The sequence below is a fragment of the Heloderma suspectum genome, chromosome 2 (assembly GCF_057233095.1).
Source record: "Heloderma suspectum isolate Gila_16-S chromosome 2, 16-S_ref, whole genome shotgun sequence".
Lineage (NCBI taxonomy): Eukaryota > Metazoa > Chordata > Lepidosauria > Squamata > Helodermatidae > Heloderma > Heloderma suspectum.
Genome location: NC_139459.1, coordinates 254,808,863 through 254,834,536, shown reverse-complemented (window position 1 = coordinate 254,834,536; position 25,674 = coordinate 254,808,863). Strand labels below are relative to the sequence as shown.

The following is a 25,674-nucleotide window of genomic DNA, read 5'->3' as shown; positions in this document are numbered from 1 at the left end:
GGATAAGTAAATATAGATAGTGTTTTATAGGAAATGCCAGACCAGTAGTGTGGTACTGAATGATGCTAAAGATATGCTCTTTAAAGAAGATGTTGTGCAGGTCCTATTTCATAGCTGTTCTATGTATGTGCTCAATGAATTAAGGCCTAGATATGTAAACGTTCTGTTTACTTGTGTACCAAAGGCTTAATGAAAGCAGACTGAACATTTCGGTCCCCCAAGAACTGGACATTATAGTATCAGGTGAAGGACAACAGAATATAGTGTATTATCAAGCAGGATGGAGCTGATGAGACCCTATTCTATTTTACTGTAAGTGGAGTATACTTGAGTTTAGGTACAAACGTTGAGGGTGCTTGACAGGATTGGGTCTCCTGTGAGAAATGCAACTGTTTTGAGAGAACTTGTTTGTGTGAAACATCCACTGTGGATTAACTGTAGGGTCATCTTACTATTAAAGCAGTACTCTTGTATCAGCTTGCATGGAATTCAAGAGAAGTTTAGAAGGTAAAGGCTGGGTTTGGATGTCATGATAACCCATGATGGATTAAATGAGCCATGAAGGCTTATTTAACCCATCATTGGTTATTGTGTTGTCTGTCGAGAATTTTAAAATCTACAATGGCTTATTTGGCTGAATGAGGGTTATGTAACCCACTGTGGGTTATCGTGTTGTCTGGCGCTAACCATGGCTTATTCCGATCACTGTTGGCTGGCAAGAGCAGCCAAAACTGCTGTGGCCGCTCTGCTCTAACCTGCAGAGCCCTTTTTCTGAGATCTGACAAGCAGCCCAGGGACAACTGCAGCCAGACAAGCACAGCCCTCCCTGATACCATGCTACAGTTACAAAATGACAGCGTGAGGCTGTCATTGTACTTGGGGAAAGCTATCGCGCTACCCCACTACAGCAAAGTTACACAATGATAAGCTTCCCTGATCACTACTTTGAAACTGCACAACTTGGGAAATAGAGGAAAATAGGGGAATAGGGAGAGACCTGCTCACTTTTCTATTAAAAAGCATAGTTCCCCAATTATCCACTACAGCATCTGGAGGCTCCCCATGAAGGTACCCCACCTGTGTAATTTCACCCCATTCCAACAAACTGTCAGGGAGTTATAGCTCCCACCCCCTTTTCTTCTCTGGTCACTTTTCTCTGGAGAAGCAAAATTGCACAGTAATCCACTACAGCATCTGGAGGCTCCCCAAGGAAGGCACCCCACCTGTGCAATTTTGCCCCATTCCAGCAAACTGTCAGAGTTATAGCTCCCACCCCCCTTTTCCTTCTCTGGTCAGTTTTCCAAGAAGAAGCAAAATGACTTCTTGGAAATTGGGGGAATTCACAAGTTAGCTTTTGCGCAAATTCACTTTAGCACTAAAGCGTTACAGCGAAGCGGCTCTGCTAGCAATGTGGGGTGGGGGTGAAATGCACAACTCCACTACATCGCTATAGAGCTTTAGCAATTTCAAGACAATAAAGGCTTCATGCCAGCAACAGCTATGGGGGGCAATATGCAGTTGAGGGTTTATTTGTGCCTTTTTGGTGCACCCAGGGTTTTCCCTCCTCTGAGGTAATTGCACAGGGTTTTAATGGTGCACTGGGTGCTTCCAGACTAGGAGAGGCTGCATGTGAAGATTGGTCCTGATCCTGCAACCCCCCAAGGTTTTATAGCTGCCACCCCCTTTTTGGTGCACACAGGATTTTTGCTCCTTGGTGAGGGACCATACAAACTTTCAATGGTGCATTGGGTGCCTCCTGACTAGGGGAGGCTGTGTATGAAGCTTGGTCCCGATTCTCCAAACCTCCAAAGTTTTATAGCCACCACCGCCCCCTTTTTGGTGCACACAGGATTTTCACTCCATTGTGGGTAATTGCGCAGGGCTTTGATGGTACATCAAGCGCCTCCTGGCTAGGGGAGGCCCTTTTGGTGCATTTGGGATTTTCGCTCCTTTGTGAGTCACCTGGGATTTTCGCTCCTTTGTCAATGGGTAAAACAGCGCCACTGCTTGGGCAGGAGGACTGCAATGGGATAGGGGGAAGAGGGATGACTCAGATTACACACAGCAGCTTAATAAACTACTCACAGTAGTTTATTTGCCTGCTTGGGGGTGGGGCATTGTGAATTATTTCAAAAATTCCCCACTGTGAGTAGGTTAAGTCACCATAGCTTAAAGTGACATCCAAAAGCAGCCATAGTCTTTCAGGTGTTATTTCTGTTGCGTTGCATTATAGAACTTGCAGGCCCAATGGTGTATTTAGCTTTGGTTAACTTCAAATGACTTATAGCAGGCTAAGAAGAGAATACAGATTTTGGTCTGGTTGCCACCTAAGGTTGAAGGAAACAACTTGTAAGACTGTAAAGAGAGGGTAAAGTGTGAGGAAGTGGGCAACCATGATCTTAGGAGGGTTGTAACAGCAGTTCTAATATGTTGGATCTAGGGTTCTGTGAATGGAGTCCCAAGTCCCTGCACCCTGAAAATCTGCTCCAGAGGATTGCGGGATCTTCCAGAATGGCATGACAGGTATTATGGAGTGATGAAGAGGGAATCAGTGAAAATTGCCCCTTCCCTCAACTCTTGTTCACAGAAGCCTCTGCTAGTTCTATGCCATTTTCATGAACAGAAGGACTCCTGTTCACAGAAGGACACGTCGGATCCAACCTATTGTCTCGGAAATCTCAGTCTCCTGTACATTCTAGATGGACATAAATCCCACAGAAATATGGAGCCTACTTCCTTGTTATATTTTAACGATCAGAATGTCCTAATCAGCAGAGCTTAAACGTTTTTTTTCCTTCCAAATCTATTCTTTTGAAGAAGGAAAGGAACACCTGATGTAGTTGAATTAGAAAGGAGTCTATACCATAAAAATCAGGCATGCTCCTCTAATCAGACTGATGCAAAATTAATGTAATGTGTGTTTTCTACTATGCTTACTTTTGAATTTATTACATTTTAAGAATAGCTGTAGAATATATCCTAATATAATTTCTGAAAAAATTAATGTGGGTGTATTGTAATAAGAACTTTGAACAAGTGTATGAAATTCCCAAATATACACGATTTAGGTTGCAGTTTAAACACACTTACTAGAGAGTAAGCCACATTAAGCAGAGTGGTATTATTCTGAGTGAGCATGGCTAGGATTGCACTGTTACATTATAAAAGCTCTTGAGCATGGTCTGAAGGCCTATGAGGCAGTCATCTTGCTGAAGCTAAGCAGGTCTGGGTCTGATCAGTGCTTATTGGGGAGACCACGTGGGTGCCACATGTAGCTACCTAGAGTTCCATAATGGAAGGAAGGTGGGATATAAATGTAATAATAAATAGAAACTTCCAGGATAATGTAAATTTTTGTTTTAACTTTTTAGTATGTTAAAGTTGCACAATCATGTTTCCATGGTGTTTAAAAAAATTATCCAAACAAGATAACCTCAAGGGCTTTGATGAAAGCTTTCAGTGAAAAAAAGGAAAACTGAAGAAAGGGAAGATAAAACATCAATGTGAACCATTGGAATTTTATATCAATATTCCCCAGCTGGCTGGGCAATGCTGGGAGTTGTAGGACTTTTCTCTCTCTAAACAGGCATAGGATTGTGCCCTTAATAGATCTATTTTCAATAGGGAAGCATTAATATCCTAGTATGAAGTGATGGTGAGATATAAGTTGGAATATTCTCTTCAGTTTTGTTAGCCATGGTTGAATTCAAACTGGTGCAAGTGCAAAGAACTAGAATGATTAGTCAAAGTATCTATAGGCAGGCAAATTAGCAAACTAGTTTGTGAGCTAGTAACTTTTGTAGACTTATTTACAATCCTGGTTTGGGCATTAAAAAGGACTTCAAGAAGAAATATGATATTCTGCAGATATGCTAAGAAGGTAACATGATAGATGGTGGGAGTGGGAGTTGCTTTAAATTGAGGAAGGCTGAAGAACCATAGGTATGAACTGAAAATAAACACAATATAGAGATTTCTAAAGATCTAAAGAGTGACATTTTAAAAACTTCCCTAAAACAATAACGGCTGTGAAAAATTCATTTGCTTGAGGCATATAAATTTTTCTCTGCTGCAGGCACCTTTGAGGTGATGCAGTTAGTTTGCTTCTGTTTGCAGTTTGTGGTTTATTGTAATCTGGATTATGTGATATAAATGGCCGAAGGTTATTGTTCAGAGGACTCCACAAGATAGCATTGGTTGATGCTCTTTGGTACCCTCTCAGGCTCCTGATTCTATAAAGAAGGTAGAAATTGGCACACCATGTAACATCAGAGGGGCCTGTCTTAACTAGATTAAAACCCAGTTCAAATGTGACAGCGGTGGTATAAATCATCCTTGTAAAGTAGCCCACCCCCCTACCCCAAACTACTTGCCTGAACATTTTTTTGCTTGCCTGCTTTTTACTGATAAGAAGAGATGGTGAAGGATGGCCTAAACACACTTTCCCTCCTTTGCCAGCCCCTCTTATGAGTAAAAAGCAGGGAAATAAAACATTTTGCAGGCTAGAAAAGAAGCTGGCTGAAGGAGGAAGTACAGAGCACACTCCCTGACTCCTCCGTTAGCCTGCTTGGTTTCAGTGCTGGACATGTAGAACGGGGCCTTGCGTCCTGCCTTTCTAGCCAGCATAGAAGTGCAATAGGCCTTTTATTGAGTCAGAACATTGGTCCATATAGCCCAGTATTGTCAACACTGACTGACAGCAGCTCTCCAGGATTTCAGGCAGGAATTTTTCCAACCGTGCCTGGAGGTGCTGGGGATTGGACCTAGGACCTTCATCATACAAAGCATGTGCTCTAGCAGTGAGCCACAGTCCCTCCACTGTTCCCCCCTGTGCACCAGGCAATCTGGTAGTGGAGGCATAGATTGCTCTTTTCCTTTGTCATGTGTCCACCTAGACAGACAGAAGGTTTTCCTTCTGTGCGTCTAGCATAGAAACGCAGCAGGCTGGCAGCAGAAGAAAGGAGTACTCTTTTTGTCTGCCACCAGCCCTCTTGATTTTTATGCTAGACAGGTAGGAGGGAGCTTCACTGCCTGTGCATCCAGTATGGAAATGCAGGATGCTGCAGGAGGAGGCATTCCATGCCACCTCTGGCAGCCCTCTTGGTTTCTTCATTGGTCTGGTTGGAGAGGAGGTAAAGCATCTTTCTCCACACTCAGCATGGAAATACAGTGGGCTGCCAGCGAAGGGCCAAGCACTCCATGTTTTTTTTTAAAAGGCAATAATATGGAATGATTTAAAATCAGAAGCACAATGTGGAATGATTTAAAATCAGAAGCACGTCTAGGTCATGTGTCACAGTTTTTTCAATATGGTTGAAAAAATATATATTCAAAAATGAGTGGCTGGAAAATGACTAACACTTGAGTAGGGCTGGCTCAAGTGAGACAGTGAGGAATAGCTCTCCTTAGGACTTTCAGTGTTGAACAGAAATGCAGATCTAGGCAACTCATGCTTCTGCCTGATGTGTGCGTGTATGTGTCTGTTGTGTCATTTCATAATCCTTCATTGGGAGCATCTCATGTATCATCATCCCATCCAAAACCATGGCAGAAGTTGGCTTCCATATACAGGAGTGAATCATTTTGCTCTTCAGGAGATACGTCCTTCTAAATGTATCCATGTACAGCTATGCTATGGAAGGAGAGGGCTTATTGTTAGGTAAGCCAGAGCCAATAAAGAGGTGGCTGACTATAATAACCAGTGCAATGTATTACTGTTAGGCAGATTGAGAAGAATGAATTGTATTTTACCTTTCTTGTGAAATGCTAGGGCAGTCATCCTGAGTACCTTTTTCACATCCTTACTAGAGATCTTGGAGAACTCCCCTATGTTGCCATAGCAACAGGATGAGATTTGAGGAGTGGTATCGACAGCCTAGAGGTTCACGTGCATTCTCATTCTGGGACTCTTCAGCAGGTTTTGCACACATGTTAAGATATGCAATTTAGTAATAGAAATGCATGTTTAATATTCCAACTTTCTATGATGGTCTTGGTAAGAAGGCATGCAGTGTTGTTATAGACTGGTATATAAGCAGTTTTGAATGAATGTCTGCATCAATTCTCCTGTTGTCTCAAGGGCTGTAGCAGAATGGAGAAGCTTTTACTGAGAAAAGTGGGAGACACAACATAGGTTAGAAACTACTTTCTGCTCAATATTTTTAATACAAGTATTTCAGCTTGTTGCGTTAACATTTGGGAGTGTGGGGGAGGAAGATGGATTTCTCTTGGAGATGTCCTGGTCTCTTTCGTTATTCTTCTAATTTCACTGGATTTTAAAGCCAGTTGCTTGTGTTTTGGTTTTTCCTTTCTACAATGTTTTCTGAATGTGAAATTGAAAATTGTCACAGCATGACCTTTTTCTTTTTTAAAATAAAGAAGCATCCTAATGGCTGCTAAACAAAGCACACATTCATTAAAATAGCATGTATAGATCTCAGGATTTAAAAAAAAAACACAAACACTTACTAAGGCCAGCCAAGATGGCTGGTTGGGGAATGCTGGGAGTTGTAAGACTTTTTTCTGTCTAAATATGCATAGGACTGCACCCTAAGAATCCTGAGGGACACTGGAAAGAGTAGAAGATACTCAAATAACTGGAAAAAATAGAAGATATGAAATACCTAATGAAAAAACCAAATAGCAAATGCCGTAAATTGTACTAGAATTGTTTCCTTAGCAAAATTTTGATTCAGAAATGTACGTGTGATCATATTGACTTGGAAGAAAGATTAGAGCACAGTCCTAAGGAATTGCTGCTTGATAGATGGGTCTGAGATTAGTGTCCTCTGTCTATCTTGTGCACTGTTGGCAAGAGCCAGGCAGGATGGGAAGAGGATGGAAGTGAAAATATTTCCCATTCCTCCTGTTCTTTACATTTTCAGCTCATCTAGCTAACCTACCTTGTTGAGGGATGGACACACAACAGAATGTCTTTAAGATGCTGTGGATCCTGGCCTCTCCTCCTTCCTCACCCACCGTCCTGCCCCCTTTTCCCTCTCCATGAGTGACCTTGGAAGAGCAGCCTCCACAGGTGGGGGAATGGACCAATATTGGATTTCCCCTCCTAAAGTTGTAGCAGTGCCCACGGCTTCAGGAGGGGGTGGTTGGGATCCATCAGATCCTGTGGTCCCTGCATTCCCAGGGTCCATAGGATTGCTCTGTTAGTCATTTTGTCTAAACACAGCAAATATTTAAATCCAGCATTCATGCTTTAAAGGAAGTGTACTTTGCCAATCTCAAAATCACAAAACAATCATTGTCCTAGTTAACCCAATCATTCCAAACTTTGGTCAGGTGTTGTTTCACACCACTTAGTAGCTAATCCCCCCCCCCCCAATAAAACTGTCTCTTGCAATGCTGCAAGTGAAATTTGACCAGTCTTATGCTATCATGGACCTGTTTATCCATTTACAATTTAGGAATCGATCTTCCTACCACATGAATCCTTGCTGTGCTAATGAGTATTCAGTAGAATTTTAGGTGGCTGGCGTTATTGAAAAAGATGTGACGTTCTTTGTCCATTAAGATGAGAATCACTTTCATGTTACTGGAGAGGCATAATGTTGAGTCTTGAAATCTTTGGATATATAGCTTTCCTCTAATCGAACAATTGAGTAGGATGGAAAGAGCCTCTAAAGACATCCCATGCGATGTTCTGGACTGTAGAAAGATTCATTGCATCTAAATAATCCAGATTATAAAGTGTTATAAATATCACGACACATTAAAAAGAACCCAGCATATAAACAAAGAATATGATTGCACATACACATTGGCATCATTGGAGTTTTCCTTATTAAACAGCCATTTATCTTATTCTGCAGAATACAATTGTCAGCATATTTTCTTGGCCATTTATTTCCTTCTCTCCCCTGACCTTTATTCTACCATTCTATCTGGTATCATGTCACTTTATCAGTGGTTTCAATATTGTTGCCCTTCCCCATGGGTCCCATCATTCAAATCTCTCCCACCCTCAACCCCTGTGTATGCAAGAGCTGCAATTCTTCTTCATGAGAATGACTGTAATGATGTGTGTGGCACTTCTTCCTTGATTACATGCGTGTCTTCAAATTTGATCTAAATGTTCACTTCATTCACAAGTCCTCTGCATATACTTTGCATAATGCAGAAGTAATCACATATTTATTAGTCTTACGGCCCCTCAGTTTTTGCAGATTTATTAGCAGTTCTGGGTTAACTGACACCTGTGAGGGTTGGGGCGGGGGGAAACGGCTAGTATTATAGTGAGAAGTTAAAAGAGAATAGTGGAGAAAAAGCCTTCCCTAAGCTTGTAGTTTCAGAGGCTCGGGAACTACTTCAGCCTAGCTGTTCAGCAAATTTTGTTGCAAACAATTGCTTCAGCCAAGGGATACTCAATTTAGACTGCTCTGGGGATGATTGACTGGCTACATGGCTTACATAAAATAGCCATGATCGAACTACATGTACATATGGTTCGTAATGTGCAAGGTTTTCTTGATCTATATACTCTTCTGGGCAACAGAAGGAGGGAGCAATCTATGGCCCCTAGACGTTTTCTGAAGGATGAGAGCATACTAAGGATTCCCCCCTCTGGGGTTGGAGACAGAGGTTCAGTTTCAGAAGTGAGAGTTGGAGATCCAACCCCTCTCCCCCTCACAGCTAGTGTGGAAAGAACTGCGGCTGGCCTCCAAGGTCAGAAAAGTGATCTCGGAAAGGAGGAAAAGGGGTGTTTCAGTGGGCAGGGAGGGGAGGAGACCAGAGAGGCTAGGAAACCACTTATCCTGAACCACTTCCAGCCTCTTTCCCTCCCCCTCCAAAGCTCTGTTGCTAAATGGGCAAAAAAGCCTGTCTAGCCAAAAATTCAGGGGAGGAGGATGGAAAGGTGAAGATCATCTCTGCCACTCCTCCTGCCCTGCATTGGATGATTTGGAAGCCTCCAAGTTCGGGTGCTTCCGATCATTGAGGACGCAATCCTATCGATAGGATTGTGCTCTAAATTGCTTTTGAAACTGTGTGACTTTCAAAATTAGTTTCTGGCATGGCAGACACTTGCATGCACCTACAGTAGCTCTTTTTATTCTAGCTTGCTAGGGTAAGATTCATGTTTTGTTAGAAAAACATTTTTAAAAATACAGTTATATTATGTATCAATTTAAAAATAACCTGGTTAAAAGAAAGTCTGAGTGTAATTCAAGCTAACATGTTAAAGCCTGCATTTCCAAGCTCTTTAAGCTGAAGTTATTGTCAAATGCAAGTCATTATCAACACACATGTGATAATTACCAAGCATGATTGTAATGGGAAACCATGGTTTTCCAATATGGGAATGAGCCTGTATGATCTTTGGGCTCCTGTGCTTTCCCTGCTCTGTCCAACGCAAGGAGAGGAAAAAACATTAAAAACTTTCACTTTAGAATTAATCACAATTCCCCATTACCTTTGAAATTGGGGAATTGTGGTTTGCTCGAACTGTCGTTAGTTAACAAATGAAGCTATTAAGCTATAGTTTGATCCTAGACGTAAGGCAGAACTGTGGATTTTTTGAAAATGAAAACAAAAACTTTTGATCTCCTCCTAGCCTGTGCAAAGAAGGAAGAGACTGAGGGGAGAGTGTGTGAGATCAATGCTTGTGCAGGCTCTTCTTGTAACAGAAAATGAAAACCATTTATTTAAAAATGCCTTGATTTATAAAACATTTACCCACCTTTAAAAATATTTTTAATTTGTTGTTAGTAACTTCTAATTTCTGCAGTTACTGTTAAAATTTATTTATTTATTTATTACATTTCTATACCGCCCAATAGCCAAAGCTCTTTGGGTGGTTTACAAAGATTAAAAACACAGTATACAGATTTTAAAAGCCAGTTACATTAAAAAAACAGACAATATACACAAAAGAACATATATCTAAAACAACAAATAAATAGTCTCAAAACAAACAACCATAACCAAAATTAACCTGTTTTCTTTTGCTTTATGATCAGTTTTGCATTTTTCATTTTGTCCTTGCTGTTTTTAATTGAAAATGTTTCTGTTCAGTTGCAGAATGAGGAGGAGTCTGGTGAGAATCCGCAAGTTGTAAATGATTTTCCACCACCTTACAGCAGCATTTCTGGGGAGAACTCAGGTAAAATAAAATAAAAACTTGCTCACTGATGTCTAATATTAGAAAAGCTTGCTGATGATTGGAAAGATAGCAAAGTTATTTGCAGACAGCCTAAATTCATGGGAAAATGTGTGATTGCATAAAGTAGAGGTGAGGAACCTCTTTCAGCGTGATGGCCAAATTCAATTTTGGAGAAGTTCTCAGGGGCCAAATTCCAGTGATGGGTGGGGCTGAGGGCAAAGGGGGCAGGGACAAAAATACCAGCATATTGTCGCTTCAAGCTCTCATTGCATTAGGAGAGGCATTTCAATCTTTTAGAATGGGGAACAAACTGCAAAAAAGCTGGGAAACCACCAAACAATCAGTGGTTGAGGGAAAGCAGGTGGGGACAGAAGAACAGGCATGGCCATCTGGGGAGCCTTGGTGGGTTGGATTTGGCCTGAGCTTCCCACCTCTTGCATAAAGCCACCACTGTCAAACAGCGGTCATCTTTCATTCCACAATGCTCTTAGCATGGACAGGAAGGCTAACTTTCACAGCTATGAAGCACTGCTATCTGGCTGATTTTATATTGTATTACATTTGTGGCTGTGAAGCCTTTCCACTGTGTATGTGTCAGGAAATGGAAAAAGAGACAGCTTATTTTCTCCTTCTGGTCCTGCTACTTCTTCATTGTAGTCTCTGTGACTCACACATACGAAGCTCTGTTCCTGCGCAGAACCTTGTTTGAAGTATTTTAGAGCTGATCAGATTCCTGCCATTCACACTCAGTTCCCAGTCTGCTGTCGCAGTAATGTTAGGAGCATTCTCTCCTTGTGGAGATCTTTTACAGGTCTTTCACAGACACTTGCTGAGCTGATATTATTTATATATGTTTTACTCTTTCCCCGTTCTATCTCGTTATCTTCCATTTTTATCAGTTTTGCATTTTTTCTTTCAGTGGGTCTTGGACGTCCCTCATCCCTTGGGTTGCTTACAGCCTCCAAGGCTCTGTTCAAGAAATGTGTTTGTTATAGAGGGAAGATTCCTCCTATGTATGGTTGTTCTTGGTGTTTGCTCTCTCTAGGAGGGGGGCACCTTACTGACTCTTGTACCCACTGCCAAACCTTTAGGAAACAAACCTGGAGAAACAGACCTCACCTTCGAGCCGTCATTTGGGAGCAAGTCCTGAATGTTTCTGATTCCATGGATCAGAATCAGCCTCTTCATACAGCCTCTTCACCGATCTGTTCAAAACCAACCCCACCTATGTCCTCGCTAACACTGCACTCAAGAAAAGAAATAAGAAGAGGGACAGGAGACATGCACCTCCATCCCCTCTACTGGGGTCGAAACCTTTAGAATGGACTACTCAGCATTGTTGTATGAGGTTCTCTCAGAGCCACAAAAATGGATGGCAGTCTTAATCCCTTGGTTGCCCTCTCTCCTCTAGTTGCCTATTGTGATACTGGAAAAGATGTAAATGGCACTAGAACTAGAGATGTGAAGGTGTGGGGGGAAAAACAGAAAAAATTTGGAGAATTTTTTTTTCCCCAAGGACAATTTTTGTTTTTTCCCAAAGAATTGAACAGCTTTGGATTATGAAATATTTTGAATGATGAATAAAATATTTAAGACAAGGTGTTTATATATTGTTACCCAGCCTTTATCCCCACCACAAATAATTTCTAAAACTATGTAATAAGACCTTTATAGAAATATAAAGAGATGTAAAATTTCTAGAAATAATGATGCCATGGGAGGAAAATGTTTTTTTAATACTCACTGTAAGATTCCTTGTATAGTTATTTCTTCCACTCCTTTTTAAAATTATTGATCTAATGTATCTTTTACAATAGACATTTAGAGACATTGCAAGTCATGCTAGTAGTTCCAATCTAAAATCCAGATGTGAAAGAAATACTGTAGGAGATCATGCCATTGCCACCAGATGCAACAGAACAGCATGTGGGTTATCCCACCTATGTTTCTTTTTTAAAATTAACTTAAAAAAATTAACTTTGAGGCTTGGATCTATAGGACTTACCACCATAATTTTTTAATAAAGTTCTCCATTAGACTTCACCACTAGGGAATGCTGCCTCAGCTCTGAAACCTTTTAACTGCTGCTACTAGAATAAACCCTCTCTATCTAAAAGAAATAAAGGAATCTTGTTCCCTTGATGTAGGCATGGGATTGACACCACCAGTAGAGACAACCTTTCAAAATGAACAAAAAATAAGATGTTCATTAGCAAAAATTATTTCCAAAAGTGAATAAAATGTCACTCTTCAAATAGTAAGTTGAGATTGTTGAAAGGTTCTTAAATTATATATGGTTGGGAACCATTCCTAAGCTGAGTCCTTCCCAGCTAAATAAAATCTCAGTAGCTTTTCCTTCAGATTTTTCTGAGTTCTACCCTACAGACAGGAACAGGTTTAGGAATTTTCCTACACTTCCTTACTAGCAGGAACAGATGCTGTATACCAGTCTTCCTCTGCTTCCAGTTTTTCCTGCGTCTTCTGGCTTCTTGAATGATTTAGATGATTCAGAGACTAAGTTCCCTCTTGTCAGATAAAATAGGAATCTAAAATGTGTTATGTATAACTTCGTTTGCTCATAAAATTATCATGTTTGGTATATTAAAGTTAAAGTATAATTTATTCAAACAATAATTATAAATTTACTGAGTTTACTTTTTAAAGTTTTTAATTTTAATGATATTTTTTATGAGCAAACCGAGTTATATATAATATAATTTATGTTCCTAAACTAGCCTTCCCTAATCTGGTGCCCTCCAGATGTTTTGGACTATAGTACTCAGCACTCCTGACCATTAGCCATGCTGCCTGAGGCTGATTGGAACTGAAGTCCAAAACATATGGAGGGGACTAGGTTAGAGAACACTGTCCTAAAGCAACAAAGTGACTTTAGATCTGTAAAGAGTGCTAAAAGAATAAGTATTGCTTATTTTTCAATTTTCTTCAAAATTTCTGTTTTTTTCCCCGAGAACTCCTAGAAAAAAAGACAGGTCTCTGAGTCTGATGGTGCCTCAGCAGTTCCTTGTCTCTTTGCAGAATGTTATCACACTGTTAGTTACACCCCACCTCAGTCTCAGAGAGCTTTGCCAGATTCTTGTATCTTTTGGGAGTCTGACGACTACGCTTCTTATCATGTTTGGGAGCCAGCCAGGGGGATCCCTCTTGGAATCATTACACTCATTCTCCATCCTATCTGTGGGATGATAGATCTCCACGTGGGTGGGTTTGTCCACCGGCCCTCTACATTATCAGAGATGAACCATGATACATGAGCTGCGGCAGACGAGAAGGGGATCGCTAGTGCTTTCTTCAGCCTAGTCAGTCCCCTTCTCCATATTACAACAGTCATCATTGCTATCGAAGAGTTAATGATCCCCAAGCCAATTCCAGTGAGACCAACCTTGACTGAAATGTTGCCAGCTATGGCCTTTCCTTCGAGACCTACCCTTACAGTACTGTTTGCCTTCTCTCATTGCTCTGTCTTGGCTCCACCTGTGATGCCAGAAAAAACGCTTTCTGCCTCCTCAGCCATTGGTTCTTCCACGTCTACAGTCAACTAGTCCCCCCTCAGGATTGACGCGTTTTGACTTCGGACCCACCATCTTTGGCACCAGTGATATCAGTACTGATATCCTCTGTTTCAGTCTCAAAACGTGTTGCTGGTTTCATTCCTACTTCTGATGCACTGCTCTCCATTTTCTTTCAGGGTTGGGGGGAGGGTGCTTGCCATCAACCTGCTTCTCACCAAGGAGAATGCTCAGTGCTCCCTCTATTGTGGCAGGGCAGGGATACTCCCATCATCTCTGAGTGTGTGTATGTGAATTTCTGCATAATTGTCGGGGACTGCTGCTTTATGCATTTCTACTGTTCCCTCTTATCACAAAGGGTATGGCCATGCAGATTGCATTCTGGTCACACTGTGGTGGTCTTGCCAACCATTGTTTGTCATGCTTCTACTCATGGGTTCTCAGACATTTTTATGTTTTCTGACTTATGCCAACCTTCTCACCCAGGATCATGGCAGGGTGTGTCACCCTGACCTGACAACACTCTGTCTAATAGTATGTACAACTACCTGGTTGGCACCTTTTCCAGGAGGTTCTCCAAGTTCTAGATGCAGCCAGGAAGCCAGCCACACAATGGTCCTACAAGGCAAAGTAGGCTAGATTCAGCCATTACCTTGATCACAAGGGAATTCATTTTATGTTGTTGTTGTTGTTGTTCAGTCGTTAAGTCGTGTCCGACTCTTCGTGACCCCATGGACCATAGCTCGCCAGGCCTTCCTGTCCTCCGCTCTCTTCCGGAGCGTGCTCAAATTCATAATTCATTCTGTAGGCTATGACATTTCTCATGTTCTCAAGTTCCTCTTGGCTTTGAAGAATCAAGGCTTGGCACTGTCATCCCTCAAGGTATACTGGACCATGATATCATCCTCACACATTTCAGTGGATGTGTTATCTGTCTATTTGCACCAGATAGTGAAAGTCTTTTTGAAGGGCCTAGGTATCCTGTATCCACCTGTTCCCACTTCAGTGCCTGCTTGGAGTCTTTCAGTGCTCTTGACACAGCTCATGGTGAAACTGTTTGAACTTGTGGTTACCTGTGACATCCAACTCCTCTCCTCCTTTTTGACTGCTGTGACTTCTCCTCAACAGGCTAGTGAACAATCTAGTTTTGGCTTTGCGGCACAATCAGCTGTACCTTGTCTTCCATAGAGACAAGGTAGTATTTTGGCCAGATATTACCTTCCTTCCTAAAGTTGTTTCCCATTTTCACCTTGGGCAAGGTATAACTTTGCCCATGTTTATGCAGAATCCCACTTTGCCTCTGGAAGTTGTGTTGCATTCCTCATTCGTTTGCTGTTCCTTGACATTTTATGTCGACCAAACTGCATCATTTTGCAGTACAGCTAGGCTTTTTGTTTGGTAGGAAGGACTATGTCATGTACAACTTTTTTCTTTGCAAAGGTTTGTTAAATGGGTTACTTCTGCTAAATCCCTTTGTTATCAACTTCCATGCCTGCCTTTTGCTGTTGGTGTAGGTAGGTCTGTGGCTTTCTCTGCTGCTTCTTTTATGGGGCACTCCCCTGCCTGAACTTTGCAGAATGGCAACATGGTCCCAACTTTACACAGTCATTCAGCATTACTGGTTGGATAGATGGGCGAGAGCGGATGCAACCTTTGGCTGGGTGGTCCTTTCTTCGGCGAGGTATCTACCCACCTCTGGTAGATTTAAGCTTCCTAATCTCCCATATGTGTGAGTCACAGAGACCATGAAGGAAGAAGATAGGTTGCTGACCTGTAACTGTAGTTCTTTGAGTGGTCATGTGTGAACTCACACAATCCACCCTCCTCCCTGCTTTGATGTCTTACTTGGCATTGTTTCCACTGTCACTGGGAACTGAGCAGGAATGCCCTCTGTCCCCCCTTTAGCACTGGTAAAGGGAGGACAGGTGCCTGCCCAAACTCTGCTCAGCACTAAAATGTTTCAAACAAGACTCTGCACAAGCACAGAACTCCATATGTACGAGTACACAGATCACCACTTGAGGAACTACAGTTACAGATAAGCAACCTGTCCTTCTACAGTGGATGTTACACAGCACCACAGCAAGGACCAGATCTTCACTTCTTTGCACATCTGACCACTCAGCTGCTCATTTAAGTTCCTATGCATTGTTAACATTTGGTCTGAACAACTGAGCTCTTGCTTATGCAACATATCTAAAAGTACTGGCTAATTATTGCTTTCTGCTTGCAGAATGTATCTTCCTCTAAGCCTTCATTGTATCTCTGAGGATTCAGCAGTTATGCCTTGGTTGTGCTCAGCTGTAGTGACAGGCTGTGATCATCTTCTAAAGTCCCAAACCATCTGAGCTTCAAATTGGCACCTAGGAATATACTTGCACACAACACAGAATTAATAGGATGAATCAAAACATTTTAATTTGCTTCTAGGTGACATTCATGATATGATTACATTCCTAATTGATACCAGCATAGCTGTGACAACTTTGCAATTTGCAAAGGGTATTAACAGAGATTGTCTTAATAGGTTGTACACAAGGATCCCGTCTTCCACACTATCACACCTGAATAAAAGGCCATTATGCTCCTGCCATTTGCACAATAGTTTTACTGTCATCATTCCACCTATTCTTTAGTAACTAACCAGATGGTTAGTTCTGAGTGAGTCAGTCATATCAGATGCTCATATACTATACAAGGAAAAATTAAAGAAGGAAATAGGAATACATACTGAAATAGATTAAAGCACCTGTTAATTCCATTCTTGAAATCAGGATTTAAAAGAGCTTAAATTTGACTGAATCATGCTCATAGCATATCGTTCATGCAATATATCCCCATCAGTGTGTCTTGGGCTGCAATCCTATGCACATTTACTTAGGAGTAAGTTTGGATGAATACAATGGGACTTACTTCAGAGTAGACATACATAGGATTGTTCTCTTAGTTATATAAACTATGGCTTGTTTTATACCAGTTAGTGAATGTGCCATTTAGTCATTTTCATTATTAACGTGTTAGTACAATGCACCAAAATACTTGGAGCAAGAAGAGAAAGAAAAGCGAGATTTGGAGGAGAGTTTAAAAGGCTGGGGTGAAAATGACATGCATACAGGGACAGGTATTTCATAGGTCAAAAAAGATTAGGACAATTGACTGGTCAAATAATGGGGAACTATTTTTAAAGCATTAATGTTAAGAGGAAAAAGAAGATAACTGTCGACAGTTTGATACTTAGGCTAATTATAAAACCCAAATTAGATAGCTAAAAATGCAGTGAATGCTTTAGTTTATTCATTTTATTCCATTTCTATTCCACTCTTCTCCCAAGGAGCTTAGGATGGCATACATAGGACTTCCCATTTTTCCTCACAAACTCATTTGAGGTAGGTTAGACTGAGAATGTGTGACTGGCCCAACACCACCCCATGAGCTTTGTGGCTCAGTGAGAATTTGAACCTGGGTGTCCTTGATCCTAGACTGAGACTGAGATCCTAGACCCAATAGACCAGGGATGGGAAACCTCCAGCCCCTAGGCCAAATTTGGCCCACCAGACTGCTCAGTCTGGCCTGTGGAGGCCTCAACCAAGGGCCCTCACTAAAGCCCTGCCCCCTCTGAGAAAGAAGGCAGGGCAGGAGAGGAACTGTGCTGCAGCCTTGAAGCTGTGGCTCTATTCATTTCATTTCTCCCTCACCTCAGCTGACACCTTGAAGAGGTGCCCCTCCAGGGGTTGGCTATCTCCCTTCCTCCATGCAGAGAGAGAGAGAGAGAGGCACGGAGCAATCATTCCATGTCTCTGTGCACAGAAAAAGGGAAAGGGGACTGGATGATGTTGGGGTAGTGCTATGGGAGAGGGGCTTCAGCCCCTGAACATCATCTGGTCCCCAGAAGTGTCTTGGGAGGCAATCCAGCCATTGGGGCCAATCCAGTTCCCCATTGCTGCCCTAGTCAGTGGCCTTGCTGCCGCTGACTATTTGTATTCATATTTGCTGATGCTTGGAGTTATAGCAGGTAACCAGTGGCAGAAGCTTTGCTATGTTGCTATGTTTGCCCCTGGACTGCTGCAGGGCTGGGAGGCGGGAGAAGCTTCTTTCCCACTAGCCCTTGCTTACATTTGCTGCTGCCACCCTACCCAGTGGCATCGTTGGAATATTTAGCAATATTTCACCACAGTCAAATAATAGGTAGTTTATTGACTGGTGTGTCAACCCTACATGCATATTAGGTAAGTCAGTTGGATACGTTTAGAAAGTGTATCCTTAAAAGTTATCTTGGAAATCGTTGTTACAATAAATCTTTTCACAGTTCATATGCTACATTCATTAATTTGTACACATGTCTCAGACATCTCTTCTGAAATGCAGGTTTGTGGGCAAGGGGGAAGCAGGGACTGCCCAGAGTGCTGTGGCAGCTCAGAGATTTTTGCAACAACTTTCTTTCAAGTTAATATCCATCAAAGCCGCCTGGTAATGTAGTATTCTGTTTTCTGTCTGACAAGTAACAATTGCTTCCAGGAGGTAATGTGTCTCCATTCTCCAAATGGTCTCTATGGCAGTAGCAGGTATATCACTATGCGTGCAACCTCCATGTAGTGTTGCCTTGTGTAAAAACAGAACAGCGCTATGAGTGCTGTAGACTCTATAGAAGAATAACTAGAATCCAACACCTGTTGTCATGCTTCACTGCATGCTGCCCAGAACTTACTTAATTCACATTTCCATGCATTCTTCTGACACATGAGAACATTCTGATAAAATTGTAGTGCACACGTATTTACACTGCAGTACTACTCATATTTGCCCAGAAGTAAGTCCCTTTGTATTCAATGAGGGTTACTTGCAGTTAAGTGTGTATAGGATTACTGCTGGAGGGAACAATCCTATGGTCGCTAGACAGCGGCTAGACAGCCATAGGATATCATGTTATCTGGGAACTGACCTCGGAGAACTGACCTCCCCTCACCTCCGCGCTGCCTCCGAGGCAGTGCGGAACAACCCTGTCCTCCACGCTCTCAAGAGGAGCACGGAGCTTCCGAAGAAGGGCGTGGCTAGGGGTGTTCCGGGATGGGGAGGGTGGAAGTGACTACAAAGAAGAGGCCTCCTTCCTCACTCTGTCCTCCTGCAGCTAGACAGCCATCCTCCCGCGGCTAGACAGCAGAAAATGCAGGGGAGGAGAAGCGCGGAGGGAATGATCCCCTCTGTACTTCTCCTGCCCTGCTTTGAATAGGCGGTCACCTCCAAATTCGGAGGCAGCTGCCTATCTGGATAGAATCATGGAATAGTAGGGTTGGAAGGGGCCTACAAGGCCATCGAGTCCAATAGGATTGCACCCTTAATTAGTTTTCTACTGTCTTTACTTTTCTGACTGTAAAATGCAGACTTTTGGAATGAAAAATGTTGATCCTTTAACTCAGATCAGTTCACAAACATATTAAACTTTCCCCAAATAATAGGTTATAGTTTTTAGTACATAAATGTTAATTATTCGGTTAACTCATCTCTCCCCCCCCCCCCAGTGTATTTTGACTACAAAGATGAGGCTGGGTTTCCTAAACCTCCTTCTTACAATGTAGCCACAACACTGCCTACTTATGATGAAGCAGAGAGAACTAAGACAGAAGCTACCATTCCCTTAGTTCCTGGAAGGGTAAGTGTGCTTTGATGCTGTGTGCCTTTGTGTCACCTAAATGAAGCAAAACACTTTGATTAAAATGTAATTTTGTTAGTGTATGATTTTTGTTGTGCATTTTCAGACTTGTGAACACATCTTTTTTTCATAAGGGTGCCATTTACGCTGATGGCAGTGTATATACATAAAATATTTATTGATAACATTTGATCAGTTCGGCTTATAATGTTTTGGCAAATGTAGTGCCTTTAAGTGCTAGCAGATTCCCCCCACCTGCAGCCCATCTTAAGTGAAGATCACTTATGGCCTTCCATCATTCAGTTAATCATAGAACAGTAGGGTTGGAAGGGGCCTACAAGGCCATAAAGTTGTCTTTAGTTATGATCCTTCTCTCATGTATAAAAAATGTGTATACAGAAGTTTTGCTGAAAAGGAAGGGGGCGTTGCACTGGTTGCTACACTGTTGTTGTCTTTTGGGAAAAGTAATGTAAACCACATTCTGATAATGTGGTCCAGATTGCTTTCAGCCAGACATTTGTTAGCCATCTTGACCCATTTCTGTCTTAGGAGGAGGACTTTGTCGCACGGGATGACTTTGATGATACTGACCAGCTAAGGATAGGAAATGATGGCATTTTTATGCTGACTTTTTTCAGTAAGTACATTTTAAAAGATGAACCTTAGGCATCAAGAGTTGTTAGCAAGATAGAACAAACATTTTATTTTCATATTTTAAGATAGTCCAACCCTATATTAAGCTGCTTCTCATCTGATTATTGATTATCTAGAATGATTGTGTGAAACATGACTGTCATGCCTATTTAGAGTGTGTTTGTGCCTTTGCTACTTTATGAACAGCCAACTTGCACACTGGACAAACCATTTCTGAGCAAAGCAGGCTTTTGTAGTTATTTGGGATGCACTGCAGCAAACTCCCAATCATTTATTTTAATACCAGTCTAGAAAGAAAGGAGGCAAAGGGTGTCAGGGCATATTTAGCCACTAGTTATCAGGGATGGGATCATGTTTGTGCTAAGTCTGCATTTATATTGGTGGGCTAGGAATGGAACTTTCAGAAAAACTGAAAGGTGGAGTGAACATGTCTGCTTAAGAACATGAGATGAGACCAGAAGCTCCATCTGGTCCAGCATCCTGTTTCTACAGTAGCCTACCAGATGTTTCTGGGAAGCTCATAAGCAGAACATGACAGCAATAGACCTCTCCTATTGTTGCTCCCCAGAAACTGGTACAGATTTTTAAGCCTAGAGGTTGCTTCTAGCCATTATGACTAGTAGCTTACACTTGATGCTGCATAGGTGATGCCAGTAGCTGGGTCTATAGTTATATTTCCAAAAACCTAACCTCATTTTTCATAGAAGTAACTATCCTGTTAATATCAGCAGTCTCATCTGGCAGTGAGCAATATGTTTTTAATGTCCATTGCCCTTTTAAAGGTAACTTTTCAAGTTACAGAATAATAATAAGTAATAGTTGGCTCAAATTAGAATCAGTTATTTGATTGCTTGTGGGACAATAGGAACCAGTAGACATCTTCTCTTCTTTTCTTTGTCAGTGGCATTCCTTTTCAACTGGATTGGATTCTTCCTCTCTTTCTGCCTGACTACCTCAGCAGCAGGAAGATATGGGGCCATTTCTGGATTTGGTCTCTCTCTCATTAAATGGATTCTGATTGTAAGGGTAAGTTGCAAGGGGACAAGACGGTTATGTAAATAGAGGCCACTGTGTTTCATAGACAGTGCAATAAATAATGGGACTCATCTCTCTGTGAAAATCCTGAAGACAGAATTTGGCCAGACCATATTAATAGGTCTTTATGTATTATATTAAGGAAATGCAACCTGATTGAGTAGGTAAGTGTTGTGTAATTCTACTCTAAACCCCATGGTCTTTGCAACCACCAAACCTGATTCCTGAAATGGAAATTATGCAGAATAACTTAAAGTGCTCTTCAACATTTGGGCTTGAAGAGCACTTTAACTGGGCCCAGTGCTCTTCAACATTTTTATTAATGACTTGGAGGAGGTGGTGCAGGGAATGCTGATCAGATTTGCAGATGACACAAAATTGGATGGGATAGCTAATACTTCGGAAGACAGAAACAAAATTCAAAGTGATCTGGATAGACTGGAGTGCTGGGCAGAAAACAACAGAATGACATTTAATAGGGATAAATGCCACGTTCTGCACCTAGGAAAAAGAAACCAAATGCACCGTTACAAGATGGGGGATACGTGGCTCAACAACACTACAAGTGAGAAGGATCTTGGAATTGTTGTCGATCACAAGCTGAATATGAGCCAACAATGGGATGTGGCTGCAAAAAAGGCCAATGCTCTTTTGGGCTGCATTAATAGAAGCATAGCTTCCAAATCCCGTGAAGTACTAGTTCCCCTCTACTCAGCACTGGTTAGGCTTCATCTGGAGTACTGTGTCCAGTTCTGGGCACCACACTTTAAGAAGGATGCAGACAAACTGGAGAGGGTTTAGAGGAGGGCAACAAAGATGATCAGGGGACTGGAAACAAAGCCCTATGAAGAGAGACTGAAAGAACTGGGCATGTTTATCCTTGAGAAGAGAAGACTGAGGGGAGATACGATAGCCCTCTTCATGTACTTGAAAGGTTGTCACAGAGAAGAAGGCCAGGATCTCTTCTTGATCATCCCAGAGTGCAGGACATAGAATAATGGGCTCAAGTTACAGGAAGCCAGATTCCGGCTGAACATCAGGAAAAACTTCCTGACTGTTAGAGCAATACGACAATGGAACCAACTACCTAGGGAGGTGGTGGGCTCTCCCACACTGGAGGCATTCAAGATGAGGCTGGACAGCCATCTGTCAGGGATGCTCTGACTTGGATTCCTTCATCGAGCAAGGGGTTGGACTCGATGGCCTTGTAGGCCCCTTCCAACCCTACTATTCTATGATTATATGCTTCTTTAGACTAATTTACATATTTGCAGAAATTATTTTTAAGAGGCAGGTCCTTTGGACTCTCAGAAACTGAGAGCTAGTTTGGTGTAGTTGCCAGAGTGTTGGAATGGGAGCTGGGAGATCCGGGTTCTAGTCCCCACTCAGCCATGGAAGCTCACTGGGTGACTTTGGGCCAGTCACAGACTCTCAGCCCGACCTATCTCACAGGGTTGCTGTTGTGAAGATGAAATGGAGAGGAGGAGGATAATGTAAGCTGCCTTGGGTTCCTTGCAAGAGGAAAAAAAGGCGTGATACAAATGCAATAAATAAATAAACTGAGAAAGAAGGATAATAGGGAGACATGGGCTAGGGGCTTTGAATGTGGTTGATGTATTAAGTGCAACCTTCCCCCCTCTGGAAATCCCCTTATTCTATAGGGTGGGGGTGGGGCGTTTGCAAAAGCTGCCCATTTTTTTATGTTTCTTCCACACTCACACGGATGAGGGAGAATGTTAAGTGATATGACATCAAATTTTGATGATGCTGCTGAGCTGGATGTCAGATTTATTCTCTGCAGTGTGATGGCTGTTGTGCAGATTTTCAGAATCCCTGTTTATATTGTACGTTGTACTTATACGTATATTGTATGTATTGTACTCTATGTTTCATCAGCCAAGGGTGCCAGTGCATGGTGTCTAAAGAGGGTGTCAGAGCACTTTGACTTCTCTCAAAACTCCTTTGCTTTCCTAACTTCTTGACAGTTACCTTTGCATTTACACACCACTTAGGTACACATTAAAAGAGTTAATTCACAACTCATAGTTGAGGTTTATCAACTTTCCTCTGTAGCAACACATTTTTCAGAGAAATATGATGCACTTCCCAATTGCACTGATGTGGTCCATGCACTGTTATTCTTGTCTGATTGATCACGTAATAGCTTAACCTTGTCCTGAGGCAGGCTAATCAGAAGTTATTATAGAATAACTGCATGCAACATGTCACTAGTTCATTAACCTTTAGGAAAAGCAAAGTCAGAAAGTAAGGCTAATTAGCTGGGTAATGAGCCTCCTAGGATGACCACCATAAGGGCCGTCCACTGAATTGGAGCAGATCTGTGTAAAGATAGGGGGTGGAGCATGGCTAAAAGGTTGGAGGCTGAAAAGAGCATTGTATTCCCACAGATTCTTGGGATAGATTGCTTAGATATTCTGATATAGCTGAATGAGCAAATGTTGTGATTGAAATTTTCTACTACTGTGACATACATAAAGCTGCAAGGGGTGACTAGGTGTAATGGACCTAGCCCTTCAAGAGTACCGGCTTGCCACAGTCCATTAAGTAACTGTGTTACTGTGAAAAAAGGAGTCATGTTCAAATACAGCCTGAGTCATAAAGGTGATTAGATTAAAGACTTCAGCCTGTAGCTGCTGAGTAGGTTTTGAGAATCAGATTTTTTAAAGACTTTTCATCTTCGTGAAGTATAGAATATCTTTATAAAGCCAAACTTTCCTGTTATTAGGTAATTCTGCATATGTAAAATATAGCTGCTTGTTAAATGATGTTTGTTCAGAATTATGGCAGTTTAAATGATGTCAGCTCATTTTGTAAGCAATTGGGGAGATGACAACAGATTGGTTGCTGGGTGGGGGGGATTTGAGGATGTGCAAGGATCTTTTTTTAAATGACTGGCTTAAATCCCTACATAGCCAGAGAATTTAGAGTTGAGACCAGTTCTCAGTCATAAAATATTTTGTGTTTCAGTAGTTGCTTTTTGCAAGGGGCATGATCTAAGGCAGCCTTCTCCAACCTGGAACCCTCCAGATGTTTTAGACCAACTCCCATCAGCCCCAGCCAGCATGGCCAATGGCCAGGAATGCTGGGAGTTGTCACCCAAAACATCTGGAGAGTACTAGGTTGATCTAAAGTCTTGCACCTGCATGGTTTTTTTTGTTTTTTGTCTAGGACAGAAATGATCAATACATCTTAGCCCAGTAGTGTTGGCTCTGATTGGCAGCAGCTCTCCAGAACCTTGAGCAGAGAAGGCTCTTTCCTGTGACCTGCTACCTGAGATCGCTTTTAATGGAGATGGCAGGGGCTGAATCTGGGATTATCTGCATGAGAGGCGTGTGCTTTACCACTGTGCTATGGTCCCTCTTATATTCATTTATGTGCTGCTTTACTGCCCCATACGGGCCCCCCAAACCAGCTCACAAACATAATAAAAATCTGTAAAATCAGTTTTAAAAACAAACAACTCAATTACTAAAAAATAGCAACATCATAAAACAAAACTTTGGGGATCAGACAGCCCAAAGAGCACATTGAAACAGAACAATTTTAACAATATTTCTGAAGGCTGGGAGGGAAGGGGGTAAGATCCTAGACATCACCACCACTGAGAAAGCTTTATCCCCTGTATTCACCAAGTGCACCCCAGATGGTGGCAGGATATAGAACAGAGCCTTCCCAGAAAATCGTAACAGGCAGGCAAAATCCTACAGTAGCAGGTGATACCTTCACATATCCTGGTCCCAAACTGTACAGGGCTTTAAAGGTAACAGCCAGCACTTCGAGTTAATGTTAGAAACACACCAAGAGCCAGTGTAGATTAAATAGCATTTGAACTGTGTGCTATGAATATTGGATCCCCATTAACAGCCTGGTAGCAGCTTTGTGTACCAACTGTAGTTTCCACACAGTCTTCAAAGGCAGCCCCATGTAGAGTGCATTCAGATAGTCAAGCCTGGATCTTACCAAAGCATGTGTGATAGTGGTCAAATCAACCTTCGCCAGAAAGGACTGTAATTGGTGAACTAGTCAAAGCTGTGTGAATACACTCCTGGCTATGGCCACAACCTGTCTCTCCAAAGGCAGTGCTGGGTTGAAGGTGCTCCCAGACTGCGAATCTGATCTCTCAGGTGGCATGCTTCTCCATCCAGAACAGGCAGAATATCCATTCCAGATTAGCTTTCCTGCTGGCCTGTGTACATCTGGTGCCTGCTTATTTGTGATGCAGTTTATAATTACAATAAACTTGCATTTAAATCACAAAAAAATATTGAAAGAGAACAAGAGAAAAATAAATGTCTCCCTTACGCAACACATTTCATAGTTGACTGGAAACATGCTTTTTATTTTATTTATTTATTTATTGATGAATTGTTGAGTCGCTCTTTGGCCTGAAATATATATAATCAGGAATGGCCTTTAACTTTGATACTTTATCTTTGGTTGACAATATTTCACAATGTTGCCTTTTAGAGCAGTCCTTTTTCCTAGCGCCGGTTTTCAAGTCTGAGCTTTCCAGGGACATAGAGGCCCACTTCACATGTAACAACAACCCATGGGCTGTTGGGCCATGCAGGAGCAAGTGAACTGCCTCCCACTACTCACCGCTTCTGCCTTGCAAGCAGTTTCTCAAACAACCCAGGAATACCTTGGCTTGTTTGGCATCTGATCAAACTACCCAG

The 25,674-nt window shown here is 41.9% G+C and overlaps 1 protein-coding gene across 2 annotated transcripts in view; it reads left to right on the top strand.

Moving 5' to 3' along the window:
• Positions 1 to 25,674, top strand: part of NDFIP1 (Nedd4 family interacting protein 1) — a 40,615-nt gene that overhangs the window by 4,735 nt on the left and 10,206 nt on the right. Inside the window, exons 2-5 of one of the 2 annotated variants that reach the window (XM_084838811.1) lie at positions 10,033 to 10,114; positions 19,158 to 19,288; positions 19,838 to 19,925; positions 20,844 to 20,968. In XM_084838811.1, the coding sequence (XP_084694937.1) occupies positions 10,033 to 10,114; positions 19,158 to 19,288; positions 19,838 to 19,925; positions 20,844 to 20,968 (426 nt within the window). Of the gene's footprint in view, positions 1 to 10,026; positions 10,115 to 19,157; positions 19,289 to 19,837; positions 19,926 to 20,843; positions 20,969 to 25,674 lie in introns of both variants that reach the window. The other variant, XM_084838810.1, reaches the window with a different exon arrangement.